This window comes from Phycodurus eques, chromosome 1 (assembly GCF_024500275.1).
Source record: "Phycodurus eques isolate BA_2022a chromosome 1, UOR_Pequ_1.1, whole genome shotgun sequence".
In the NCBI taxonomy this organism is placed as follows: Eukaryota; Metazoa; Chordata; class Actinopteri; order Syngnathiformes; family Syngnathidae; genus Phycodurus; species Phycodurus eques.
Window position 1 is genome coordinate 9,490,043 of NC_084525.1, and position 13,167 is coordinate 9,503,209.

At 42.3% G+C, this 13,167-nt stretch overlaps 1 protein-coding gene across 2 annotated transcripts in view; it reads right to left on the reverse strand.

Annotated features, from left to right (window-relative positions):
* The window catches only part of znf385a (zinc finger protein 385A), a 79,252-nt gene extending 68,334 nt beyond the window's left edge, over positions 1-10,918 (reverse strand). Inside the window, exon 1 of one of the 2 annotated variants that reach the window (XM_061675955.1) lies at positions 10,339-10,918. In XM_061675955.1, coding sequence (XP_061531939.1) covers positions 10,339-10,348 — 10 coding nt within the window. In that variant the 5' untranslated portion in view covers positions 10,349-10,918. The remainder of the gene's footprint in view (positions 1-10,338) is intronic. The other variant, XM_061675946.1, reaches the window with a different exon arrangement.
* Positions 10,919-13,167: the final 2,249 nt, after the last annotated feature.

Consider the following 13,167-nt stretch of genomic DNA (forward strand, 5'->3'; position numbering starts at 1 on the left):
GTACTGACACTAGGGGTTGAACCGACTACTAGTCGACGAGTCAACCTAACTAGTCCGCATAGACATTCAAAGCTTAAAGTCGACTTACTAATTATCAGGGTTTTTTTTGTCTTGTCTTCCAATCAGCCAATGTACAGAGGACTTTCAACTCGCCCATCCCAAGGCAAGACAAGTGTATTTGTAGAGCAAATTTTGTACATAAGGCAAGTGCTTTAAAGAAGGCAAAGAAAATAATTCCATAAAACATAAATATACTCATTAATTAGTTGAAAGCCAGTTGAACAAACAAAATCCATTCAGTTGTCATATGCACAGCTAAATAGAACTGTTGGAACTGCTTGAATTGTCCCCAGGTTGAGTGAGATGACGAAGGCCTGTCCTCAGCTTCCAACACCTTAATCAAACTCTGATCTTAAGTAAAAATAGGCTATGATCTTTTGGTGTCGGTACGTTTTTATAATTCCCGAGAGAAACAGGAAAAAGAGGCTGGCGTCTGAGCTGGGCTCATCACAAATAATTTATTTCACAAAGCAGCAGAACCATTTCCTGAGCGTCTCGTAGGAGAATCTGAGTTAAAATTACCAAAGCGTGCGCTAATATACAGAAATTACGACAGCCCCCTTTCTCAGACTGATCAAATGGGATGTGCTGATTTTTAATCGTTTCATGGAACTGACTATATTTGGTCAAACCTACTTCGTTGATGGCGACAGGCCTATGATTTTAATTGTTTGGCTATGATATATTTAAAAGAAACACATTTATGTGTTAAAACGTTGATATAAAAGACCATAGAAAGCCTCACTATGTTTAGTCTTAATTTTGTGCACAAGCAGGAGGACACTCCCTGAGGTTCTTACAGCCTGAGAAGGTTCATTAGCCTCTAACATGGTAGAACTGTACTTTGGCGCAAGAACAATGAAGAGACTTGTAAACAAGTTAAGCTGTTTTGAAGTTCTCTGAGTGACCGGAAGCCAGTGCAGACACCTTAGCACTGGGCTAATAGGGTCAAATTTCCTGGCTAAACAGTCTTCATACATCTGTGCAGGTATGAGAGTACCAAAAAATAAGATGGTTGTGGATGAGTATAACAGTTAGCCTCACGCCACTATCTTCGGCTAGTCTGAGTGCCGCTAGTCTTAAAATATTCATACCAGTAGAACCATGGGACTGCTATGCTATGAACGTAGGATAAGACTAACGGGCTCATTGAAGAGAAACAAGCGCAGAGCTCCCACTAATTACAACAATTAGCGTAATGATTAGGTCTATTTTAAAGATTTGTTTTGTTAAACCAGTCCGTGTAGCAAAAAAAAAAAAAGGTTGGGGACTGCTGTACTTGCGCTGAAAAATATCACTGAAGTCATTGACTAATCAATTTCGACTCGACTTTCATCACCCAAAAAAAAAATAATCTGTAGTCCTTTAACCCTAATTGACATCCTGCTAAACACAAGAAGAGCAAGAGGAGCGGGATACGGAGAAGACAGGGGCTATGTTGCCTTGTTGACTTGAGAGTCTACATCAGGTTGGCTCAAAGAAAAGAGGTCAAGTGCTGCTGCATCTTCATCGACCCACCACTGACATCCTAATCACACACACACACACGCACGCACGCACGCACACACGCACGCACACACGCACACGCACACACACATACTCACACACACGCTCCCATGGTGAACACTCTCAAATACGTTAAGTGTCACATCAATCTTGTATCCGAGGTCACTCACATGACAAGGACCTTATTTCGATTATGATGATGAAAGTAAGCCGCCCCAGTCAGTTTATGATTGCATAGATGAACCACTGAAAGGTGAGGTAGGTCAAATGCAATGTAATGTGTCATAATACAATACTGTATCACAAATAGCATATGGTCAATGGGGGATATTCTCCAAAAAGCACAAATGCCTGTTCTTGCATCGGTGTTTGATGAAGGTTAAAAAGCCATGGTGTAAATTCGAATCAATAGTTGTACAAATTGAGGTTTAACCATCCCCAAATACTACAGTACATGCCTCAAAATTGCAGTCATTTTGGCAGTCAGACAGTCATCATGCATGATTAGGGTTGGGCATCATTTGAATTTGAGCGATTCCGGTTCCAAACTATTCTCGATTCCGATTCCTTTAGGGGGCTGCGTCAAAAACGTTTGCATGGTTTAAATAAAGGGTGTCCAAATAATGAACTTCCCTTTTCTTAGCAGCCTGCAGCATAGACTAAAATGAACATTTGACTCTATAACCAGTATCAATATCAAACCTATGAACTAAAAGGCAATGTCTGTGGAACCAACCCAATTGACTTAATATTCATTAATTAATGTTTCATCTAAAAGTTAAATATAGCATTGTTAAATTAATTATTTCGGACTGTTTCATCACGTCAAATGGTTTATATGTGCAAGTTTTAACTTGACTTCCTCTTTTAAGCTCGTAGCCTTTTATTTTGAAGGGTACGCACCGGAACTCAGCATTTTGGCACGAAAAGTAACTTCACATGGCACCAGTGATTTTTTATCTTTTTTTTAATGGATGGAACCAATTGCTATAAAACACTGATTCCTTTCCCTACCCACCGATGAGACAACGGTTAATGTTTGTCATCCTGTGAGACAACGTTTATGTGAATTTATGTGAAGCACGTCTTCATGCGCATTCTTCTTCGTTGGTTTTCACTGCTTCTTCTTCGTGGTGGAAGGACTGTAGGCATCGAAACTGGGAACCAAAATGTTTTAATTTGAACGGTTCCAGGAGAACCGGAACGTTAGTCCGGGAACCTGTTATTGCTGATGAACAGCAAAAAGCTAAACTTATGCCTGGATCAGACTCCAAGACAAATGTGGTCTTTTACGATTGCAATATGTCGTATCTCGGTCAGACACTAGCAACACTACACGACGTATTCAGATACCACCGTATCCCGTCTTTGACGATCACTCGGCTTTATCTTGTCAAATCAACCACTGTCAGAGAGGCGGAAAACATGTCATCGGTCAATGTGACCGGATACACCAGCGATGACAAAAAAAATGGATTGGGCCAATGTATTGTGTTGGGGAAAAACCAAAAAAATGAGGACAAATGTGTGGTGCTCATCACCGGTGCTCGGGAGAGAACGTCCATTCAAGGATTGCTTGAGGTAGGTTCACATACTTTTAATATGCTACGGCTCGCAAGCAGGCAACAAAACATTATGTAGCCTAGCAAACCAATGCTAGCACTAACGGTTGTACATAAACATGCCGGCATTCTGTTGAATCATGCTCTAACGCTTCGGTAAACATTGGTTTTTGGGCGTGAATAAATGTTGACAACGGCGACCAAATATGTTGAAAACAGCAAGCACAGGAGGCGAAGCGCCGGTCACAATACGCAATTCTATTGGTCGACGTCAAGGTGCGCTGTCAGAGGGTTGTCGTTGATATGTCACACTACATGGAACATATCCAAAAAAATCAAACAAAAACAAAATACTAGACTTTTCATTTTGGCGTCGTAGGGCTATCGTAGTGCCAAATCCTTGTTCGTGAATTATGTCACACTACAAGAAGTTTTGTCATTCCCCACAAATATGTCGGGCCCAATCTGGGAAATTGCCCGCGATACTGTAGTTTATCGGCCAATATCGGGGCTAAAATCCTGCAGTCTGTGTAATCTAGGTATAACCTGATTAAGGCAAAGATATGTGGTCAATTTAAATGCACAAAGTGCAATTCTATTTGTTTGATGTTTAGTTTGACAGTGAACTCCAACTGGGAGTGGCAATAAACAGCTTGAAACATCTTTTGAAGGTTTGTTCACTATCTGCCAAATTGCTACTTGTTGTGAAATTAAATGATTTCACTGTCACCATACAGCACTCAGATCTCGAGTTTTTTCTTTAAATTCAAATCAAAAAAAAAATGGAGTGAATGACGGCTCGTACATCGGAAAGCTTGTAAGTCCAGTCAGTCGTATACCAAGGCACGACTGTATTTGGCTTCTGTTATTCATTCGTTTATTTGTGTTGCAACGACAGAAATATGCCATTGATGGCAAGGAGAAAATGTATCATCATGACCACGTCTCTGTCCTGGCTGCTCAGTGCAATACTGTATGGCTAAAGCGACAATCAGTAATAAAATGAAACTGGAATGTACACCAAGTCAGCTGGGCTTAATGTGGGAAGAAACTCACCTCACAGCCACCCATTTATGACCCAATCCACCACACCTCATCCAAGTGACGGGGGGGACGTAATTTGTTTTTTGTTCACTGTACAGCAGCTTAACTTACTGTATTTTCACGATCATAAGGCACACTTAAAAGTCTTAAATTTTCTCCAAAATGGAAGGGGCGCCTTATAGTGCAGCGCACCTTATGTGTGCACCGAGTTCCAAAATCTGTAAATGTGACTTTAATGAGCGCTCCGCTTGACTGACTGGGAGCATTTCCTTCCGACACGCAGCTTATATAGAGGAAGGCGGACGTGACTGAGGACAGCATGCGGACATAAAGGGGGAAGGGTGCGCGTGACAGAGGACACTAAAGATACACCCCCAGTAGGTATATAGTTCAGGTATGTGCATCGGTTTGGCTAAGGACCCCCGAAAATGGCACCTACGAAGAGACACGCTTACGAAGCACAGTTTAAATTACAAGCTATTAGTTACGCGGAGGAACATGGGAATCGAGCAGCCGCAGCCACGAGAGAATTCAAGATCAACAAATCCATGGTTCGCAAGTGGAGGAAGCCGTAAAACGAGCTTCGCCAAGTCAAGAAGATGAAGCTGAGTTTCCGCAGAAAAAAAAGAAAAACAAAACGCACAAACAAGGCGAGGTGGCCCGAGTTGGAACTCGGGCAATGGATTAATGAGCAAAGAACAGCCAGGGTGAAGCGTCTCTACAGTCACCATTCGACTGAGTCCAATAACTCGGAGCTTCCATCATTCCGGGAGGCTTGACGAACCGCTGGACATTGGTGTAAACAGGGCGTTCAAAGTGAAGTTGTGAGCGGCGTGGGAGCCATGGATGACAGATGGCGAACACATCTTTACTAAGACTAGGAGGCAACGCTAAGGCGAGATACGCCACAATTTGTGAATGGATTGTGGGTGCTTGGGCTAACGTGTCTGATTGCACTGTTGTAAAAGCTGGCATCCTTTCTGAGGAGCCTCACGGCAACGAGACTGACTCCGACAATGACGAGAGAGAACCTGCCGTGTTTGATGGAGAACTTGCCCAGCTGTTCATTTCGGATATAGAAGATAAGGACTTTGATGGATTTGTGGATGAGGTTTGATCAAAAAATAACATGAGTACATTGTTAAATACTTCAATAAAGTACAACCGTACTCAGTTTTGCTCCCGCTGCCTTTTTAAAAACATTGTTTTAGCGTGCATGCATGCTACCGTATGTTTTAAGCTAGCGTATGCTTTACCATTCCTGCGCCTAATAATACAGTGCACCTTATGGTCGTGAAAATACGGTATTTAAAGCACATACGACAGGTAGGAATGTTAAAACCCACAATATATGAAGCCAGCTGCCTTTAGTAATTTCCTCCCTTCACTTCTGTTCACTCCATTTACATCACGCATCATCAAAGTGTAAGTCGTTTCAGTTTAGTTTCATTTCGTCTTCTTGCACAGTGGTTAACATTTTTATACACAAAGGAGTAAATATGAAAGAAATCTAAATTATGAGAAAACAGTCAAAAGCTGTGAATTATGTGAATAGTCATAATTCGGTGATCGCTTCAATAAATAATAATAGTATAATTGTTTGTATTTCTTTAGGCTGTGACCCTAATACTCATTCCTCTTTTTATGCTTACCAGGTATATGGAAGTCAAAATGGGGTATAGAAAATGGATGGTTGAATATTCGACACAATGAAACAAAACTGATTTGAAATTATAACAAAGTGGAAATGGCGTAATGTCCATTCATCCATCCATTTTCTGAGCCACTTATCCTCACAAGGGTCGCAGGAGTGCTGGAGCCTATCCTATATCTTCAAGCAGGAGGCGGGATACACGCTGAACTGGTTGCCAGCCAATCGCAGGGCACATACAAACAAACAACCATCTGCACTCACATTCACACATACGGGCAATTTAGAGTCATAAATTAACCTACCATGTATGTTTTTGGGATGTGGGAGGAAACCAGAGTGCCCGTAGAAAACCCCCAAAAAAACATGCAAACTCCACACAGGCGGGGCCGGGGATTGAAGCCGGGTCCTCAGAACTGTGAGGCAGATGGTTTAACCAGTCGACCACCGTGCCGCCTGGAGTAATGTCGCAAAAAGAGTTATGGTCGAATGGACATTCCACTACTTTTCATCTTATTTGGAATTCCCAAGTCGCTGCTGCTCTAAAGCATCTCTGTTATGTCTTGGATATGCAAAGAAGCCCAAAGGGCCAAAGTGTGCCTGCACGCATACCAAATGTCTGGCTCATTAAGGCGTTCTAATTACTATGTCACTTTGACATAAACACGGGGAGCTGAGCATTGGCGAAAATGGGCGGAAAAAAAAGTGCTGATCTGCTCAAAGAACATATTTTCTTTCTCTCATGTAATTTTGAGTTGACCTCCAGGATCCAGTTGAGTGCAGCAGGGGCAGGGAGTGTACCATTATGAGTGAATGAAAGTAGCATTAACTATAAAGGCAGGTCAACAGTGAGGGAGGTTTAATGAAGACAGATTAGGCACCCAAAAACAAAGACTGAGCTGAGGCTTGATGAAACATCTTCACATGAATTGGGGGTGACTCAGACTCACCCACCTTAGCAAAAGGTCCAGATGTAGCCAAGATAACGCAACATCCCAAGAACATTTCTTGCTTGTCAAGTACCCATCATGCACCAGTATTCCTGAAAGTCTGCACCAACCAGGGATTTTTTCATTTCGAGATTGAAAGCCTGTTTTTTTTAGACAATAATGAGGGAAAATAATTAGGTTAGATACATTTGAGTAGGATTGATTTGTTAAAAAATGATCACTGGAATGCTTCGGTGCAGAAAGAAGCAGTCAGCCTCAAAGATAAGATGCATGCATATTCATGTCCACCTATTACACATCATTTTATTTATTGCATCACTCATGGCTTTAAGACCTTTGAAAACAAGTCTGGTGATGATGTAGACCAGGCATTTAAAATTATTTTTTGTCGCAGACCACATTGTAGTTACGATTTCACAGGACAGTTATGATAGTGAAACCATCTAAATGTTTAATCGCCTCATCATATTATTATATATACACAACAAATTGAGGGATTATTAGTTCTGAAATCGGAAGACACAGACAATAGTTTGCTCAACTATGAGGTATTGTTCAAGTTACTATAAAAAGGGGTTTGGTAATAAAAACAAATATCTGACTGCTATTGTTTATTACGTGACAACTGTTTAGCAAGAATTGTGGAATTTTACACACAATTTGTTTTCTCGAACCACATAAAATAATGTGGCAGGCTGGATCTGGCTCCCTGGCCTTGAGTTTGACATCTATGATGTAAACGATAATGTAAAGGTTGTTTGCGTTTGTGAAGTATTAAAGGCTTTTTGTCTGGTCGGCGCAAACGCAGACTTTAGTGTGGACAGCTGATGCCGTATGCTGCCATTTTAATCAATGACAGCGGGACATTTTTTTTTTTTTTTAGCAAAATAAATTAGGGATTAATGGTTTTGCTGTGGTGTTGTGTTGATGTTAGTATGCAATGGTATATGATGGGAACAAAGGTATAATACCAATTTGTACAATGGGATTTGGTAACTCAAGCAAGAGGGCATTTTTTTTTTATTTCCTGAAAAGTTTTGAGTTTGGTGATGTGGGGATTCTGCCTGAGAGCAGTTATTTTTTCAAACAGCCAATATTTTTGTTTTTCGAAAATAGTGGCAACATCATGCCAGTCTTGTCACACAATGATATGCATTTACCTAATTTTGGTAAGCATGCGCAATTCCTCAGCCAAATGGGACCGATTTCTACAAGACTGAGCTACAATTGATTGACTTTATGATCCGCGGGTCGCGCTGGGGCAGCCAAAGAGCACAACATCCACTGACATTATCATAATCGAGATTGTCATATTTAAAGATTGCGTCCTAGGCGCTGGACTATCTTCACAATGCTATTTTCTCCGAGATTGACTCTTAAGTGCAAAATAAATAGGGGACAAGTGAAGCAATAGCATAGGATGTAAGCTCAAGGTCATACAAAACAAACACCAGGCACAGACTAATAGCAAGGCAGACATAGCTGGCGATGGAGACAGAAAACACAAGCATTCACACTGTACATGAACCACACACATGGTTTTATCTGACTACCTTTTGTTCATGTTCTATCAGCACTTGTCAGAGAAATGCATGTAAAACATTGCAGATTTGTATCACACAGCTGAATATGATGACAAAAGGTCCACATCAGCCTGCGTCAGTCTTGCAAAGGTCATTACAATGACATTTGCCTTTTCAGCGAGGATGAAAGCCAGAACTGTCAAGTCGCTTACCAGTCACATTTTACCATGTGCAGTAAATGTAAATGTAGTAAAATGGTAGGCAATGGGAATCATTCACTGAAAGAATAACGGCAGGTACATGCATATCTGAATTAATTAGGGGACTTGAGGTGACTTTTGGAAGACTCGCCAGCCCATTCAATTTGACAAAAAGCACACCGATTTGGTGTGACTCGGCCATAGATGAACGCTAAAATTGTGCAAGCATCAAACTAACACTGACAGTCCTCCATGTGAATGGAACGCTGGACTTCACTGCACAATGTTGTGCTGTGTGTTTTGCTTCTGCTTTTTCACAAGCCATTGCTCTCTGCTGATTAAGTTTGTCACTGTTGCAGCTGAGTGTTAATGCTGCTGTTCACACATGCCAACCAAATATAATTTACGAGAGCTGCCCCCAGCTGCAACCAGATCAAGACAGTGCATGTCTAACTGCTAAATAGTCACTTTTTGGACCATGCAACTGCAGGCATGAACAGAAATGTGTAAACTCTCCCAAAATGACAAACAAGTGAAATTAAAGTCAAGCCCACGTGAATTTGTTCTTTTCAAAGTCTGCACGAGTCACTATAATCATTAGAGATGCCTGTTTGAAAAACATGTCTGCCCAGAGAGCAGAAGGGCAGAGCCTGAATCAGTCCAGGCATGCGTTAACACAAAGTGGCGTCTCCGGCAGTGCACATAGCAACGTAATTAACACACACACACACACACACACACACACACACTCCCTGGCACAACCACACGCATATTAGTATGCTTGTAGATGCTAGCAGGTACTACATTGCTGGTTAAATGCATAAAGATGGTCTTCGTAGCCTTTACACAACATGCATGATTGCTTATCTGGACTTACAGTGAGTGGCAAGCTTGCATCCTCCATGTGAATGCACAAGCCAGCTATGTAGAGCGCACAGGATCCCTCTCTCAGACATGCCCACTATGAGACCAGAATACTAACTAAGAAAATGCTGGCTGAGTCTGAACACAGCAAGACTGCATAACTAAAAGCACAGAACTGAATCTTTCCACGTGATCTTTTTAAATGGGATTTTGGAAACCCACAAAGTTGAAAAAATATAATATATTGGCGCTGGATCATTGCCATGACCAAAGAAATGAATTGAGGACTTTAACAGAGGCAAATTCATCATCCCTTAAAATCATATACCCCAAAGTGTATTTGAACAGCGTAGGAAATGACATCACAGCAATCATATTGGACACTTCTTGGTGATACTATGGCATCATTGCCATATCGTTGCTTTTCTGTTCTCCCCTTGATTTTCTTGTAGAAAAGGTCCCCCCTGCAGGCCCTGTAAGTGTTTAAATTGAGAGGAGAAAAAAAATAAAAAATAAAAAATAAAACAAGCTGGAATGTTAGATATTTTAGGAGGGTGGATCATAACAACATTGTGAATAAGCTTCCAGGATATGTGAGTATCATCAGTTATCGGTTGATCTAAAAGCATCTTCACCTCCTCCGACAGGACATGTGAGCCTGGTCATGTGACCAAGCATCCCATAATCATAGAGTTCAGTTCTAAACAACTTGACCTTCCTTGTCATCACTCACACCTGCTGTATTAATGTCACACTATTATGATAATTACAAGCCCTTGCCGCGGTTTAAGGGTTTATCCCGGCGGTCTGTGCTAACAGATGTGGAATGAAACCATGCGGCGTGTACATTACTACTAATGAAGAGCCGCAAGCTTAGCAAAGGAATTAGTGATCCGACAACATGACTGACCTTCCAAGCACCAAAAAAAATTAAATTAAAAAAAAAAAAAAAAAAAAAAGAAAAAGCCACAAACTCACCCAAAATCATACTGCCTGCTGGCCCTGGGTCGTCCAATGGCCTCCGTCTCTGAGTCCTTTAGCCAAGGGACAAATACCTCCAAAGTCCTTCCTCAGAGTCCCCCCTTCACATTCCAGGAGGAGGCAACTCAGAGAGACTGATGTGAGGAGAGTCAACTGCTGCTGCGCATGCCGTCCGCTATGCCTGCACTCTCCAGGTGAAAAGCGAAGTGTGTGCATGTGAGTCAGAGAGAGAGAGAGAGAGAGAGAGAGATAGAGAGAGAGAGAGAGAGAGCAGGGGTGGCTCAGGTAAGCCTGAGGACACTATGAAGGGGTTTATTTGCAAAGGGGAGCAAGAGAGAGAGGAGAGTCAGGAGGAGGTGGGGGAACCCAAAGTGAGGTAACCAATCAGAGGGGGAGACTCCACAGCCAAGATCTTCTTCTCCACATAGTAGCCAGGAGGGATTTCAGTGATCTCCAAGAAACAGCTGACAAACAACTTCTTCCCAACTATCATTTCAGTAGATGCTTCGTGGGTGTGCTTTAAATCTTCAGTGTGCTTTAAAGACACACACACACTCTCTCTCTCTCTCTCTCTTTCTCTCTCTCTCTCTCTCTCTCTCTCTCTCTCTCTCTCTCTCTGTAAAAACACACTCCCTTCCACAGCTCTGTTTCTTCTTTTTGGGGTTGTGTATAACCCAGGGGCTTCACTCTGATTGGTGGCAGCCACCACCAATGGGAGCCACAGCCGACACTTGTCATCATGCAAAGTGGAAGTCATGAAAGGAGAGAACGAGCTTTACTGAGAACTCTGTCTCCTCCCACCAGTTTCTGACATTCATTTCCCACAATCCCCCGTCCCCTTACACACATACACATGCACACACACATATACACACACACACACACACACACACGCACACATCACCTCCCTGCGAGCTCTTTGATTGTCACTTCTGTTTATTGTAATTGCTGTTCACCGACACCTCTCCTTTCTGTGTTGTTTAACGTGGTGTGTCTGTGGACTTGCCAAAGGATTAACCTTTTCTCTATTTAAATCTTCGCTTACTGTTTCTCTTAACCTACTCAGGCAACGTCACAGTACCTGTCCAGGCAAGAAGGGGAGATGGGCATGTGAAAAGGAAAGCTAAAATGGAAGGCGAGTGAGCAGAGGAAGCAGTAAGAAGGGGGGGAGGCAGAGATTAGACTAAATCCAACGCGACAGAGGAATGAAGAGATGTGGAGTGACAGGACGAGAGGTTGCAAAGCGGAGGCAAAGTCACGGGAGAAAGGCTGCAGAAAATGAAACGTTGTGCAACAGAATGTAGGCTTGGACTAATTGAAGCGGAGGCTCTCAGCAGTTGTCTTCGCACCAAGAACCACCACTCACTCCAACAACAGGGCAATTGACATGCTCTGTCTTCAGTTTCGCAATGAAGAGGAATCACAAACTGAAGCAAAGCGGGGTACCTTTTGAAAAGCACACTGGCACAATGTTACTTGCAAAGCTCAGCGCATTAAGAGAAGGCTTAACAAAGCTGTCAAAAAATTAAGCCCCTGGGCGAGCGTGCTTGGAAACGCAAAGATACAAACACGTGAGCCTGGGGCTGTAGAAAATGCTGCCTGATGTTCACAGTGCCTCCTCTCGTCCTGCATGCTCCCTCACTCGCTTCTCTATTAGCCAACCCCATCAGTGATAAACGCCGCTCTACCCCACCCTCCTCACCCTCCCAGGTGGCGGCAATGAGTCACTGGGTGCTGGAGTGAATACCAAGAAGTCTTCATGACAACTTCAGTTGTATGCATACACTGAGGTCAAGGGAGGAAAGTCAATGGGCACTACAAGAGCCATGTGATTACTCCCAGTGTTGGATTTATCTTACCCAACATTATAATGAATAGACACAAAAGGAATGAAGACGCTGGTCTCTTTACTCATGAGGAGGGCGCATGGGAGATTGTTCAGGTTACAGCCTCTCAACACGCTCAAAACAATCTCCCCCGTCGCTCCGACATTTATTTGAAAATAGGAGGGTTTTACAAGACATAATGTTCTAAGCACTAAGACACAACATAAATCATGGGAAACTTACGGTCGAGGGTCCAAATGGGACACTCGTTATTTGTTCGCCGATTATCATGTTGTTTTGTTAGCCCCTTTCGCAACAGTATCGTTGGGATTTCTCATCTTGTGTCTTTCGCACGGACACAACACAAAACATGGGACCAGACCAACACCTGTCACGTCCCCGACCACATCCGATCATGTCCTTGGTCAAGGCCCCCTTCCATCGGATGATGCTGAGTCCTCTTCTTGAAGGCGAGACATCTTTCTTTCTAAACATTGTCCATAATACTAATGCAAGCTACAATGCAAATACTAATGCAAGCTAAGCAAATAAATGATAACTTCTAAAATATATCTAACACCCAGCCAATCGGCACAGAAGGTCATGTTAACAATGGAAAGGTCATTATGATGAAACAAAAGCAAAGAAAAGTGTAATATACTGGATATCGTTACAATGTGGGTGCTTTAAGATAAGAGTTTAGTTTTTTCAATAAACATAATAATATATTTTTTAAAGCACTGCAAAACTGTTCAAGCACAAAGGCACACAGATCCACCATTCTGCAGGGCCATGCAGCTGAACAGGACAGGTTTAAAAAAGTTAATTTTGTTCTGTGACCACATTCTGCTCCAGCCTCCCTTAGAAAAAAAAATAAAAAATAATTACTTCATTGTGGCTCCTGGCCACCGCAGGGCAGTGTACTGCAGTCACATACAAACGAACAAGGCTTTGACAACTACTGTAAATGACTAAAGAACTGTATTTCTTTTTTCTAGTG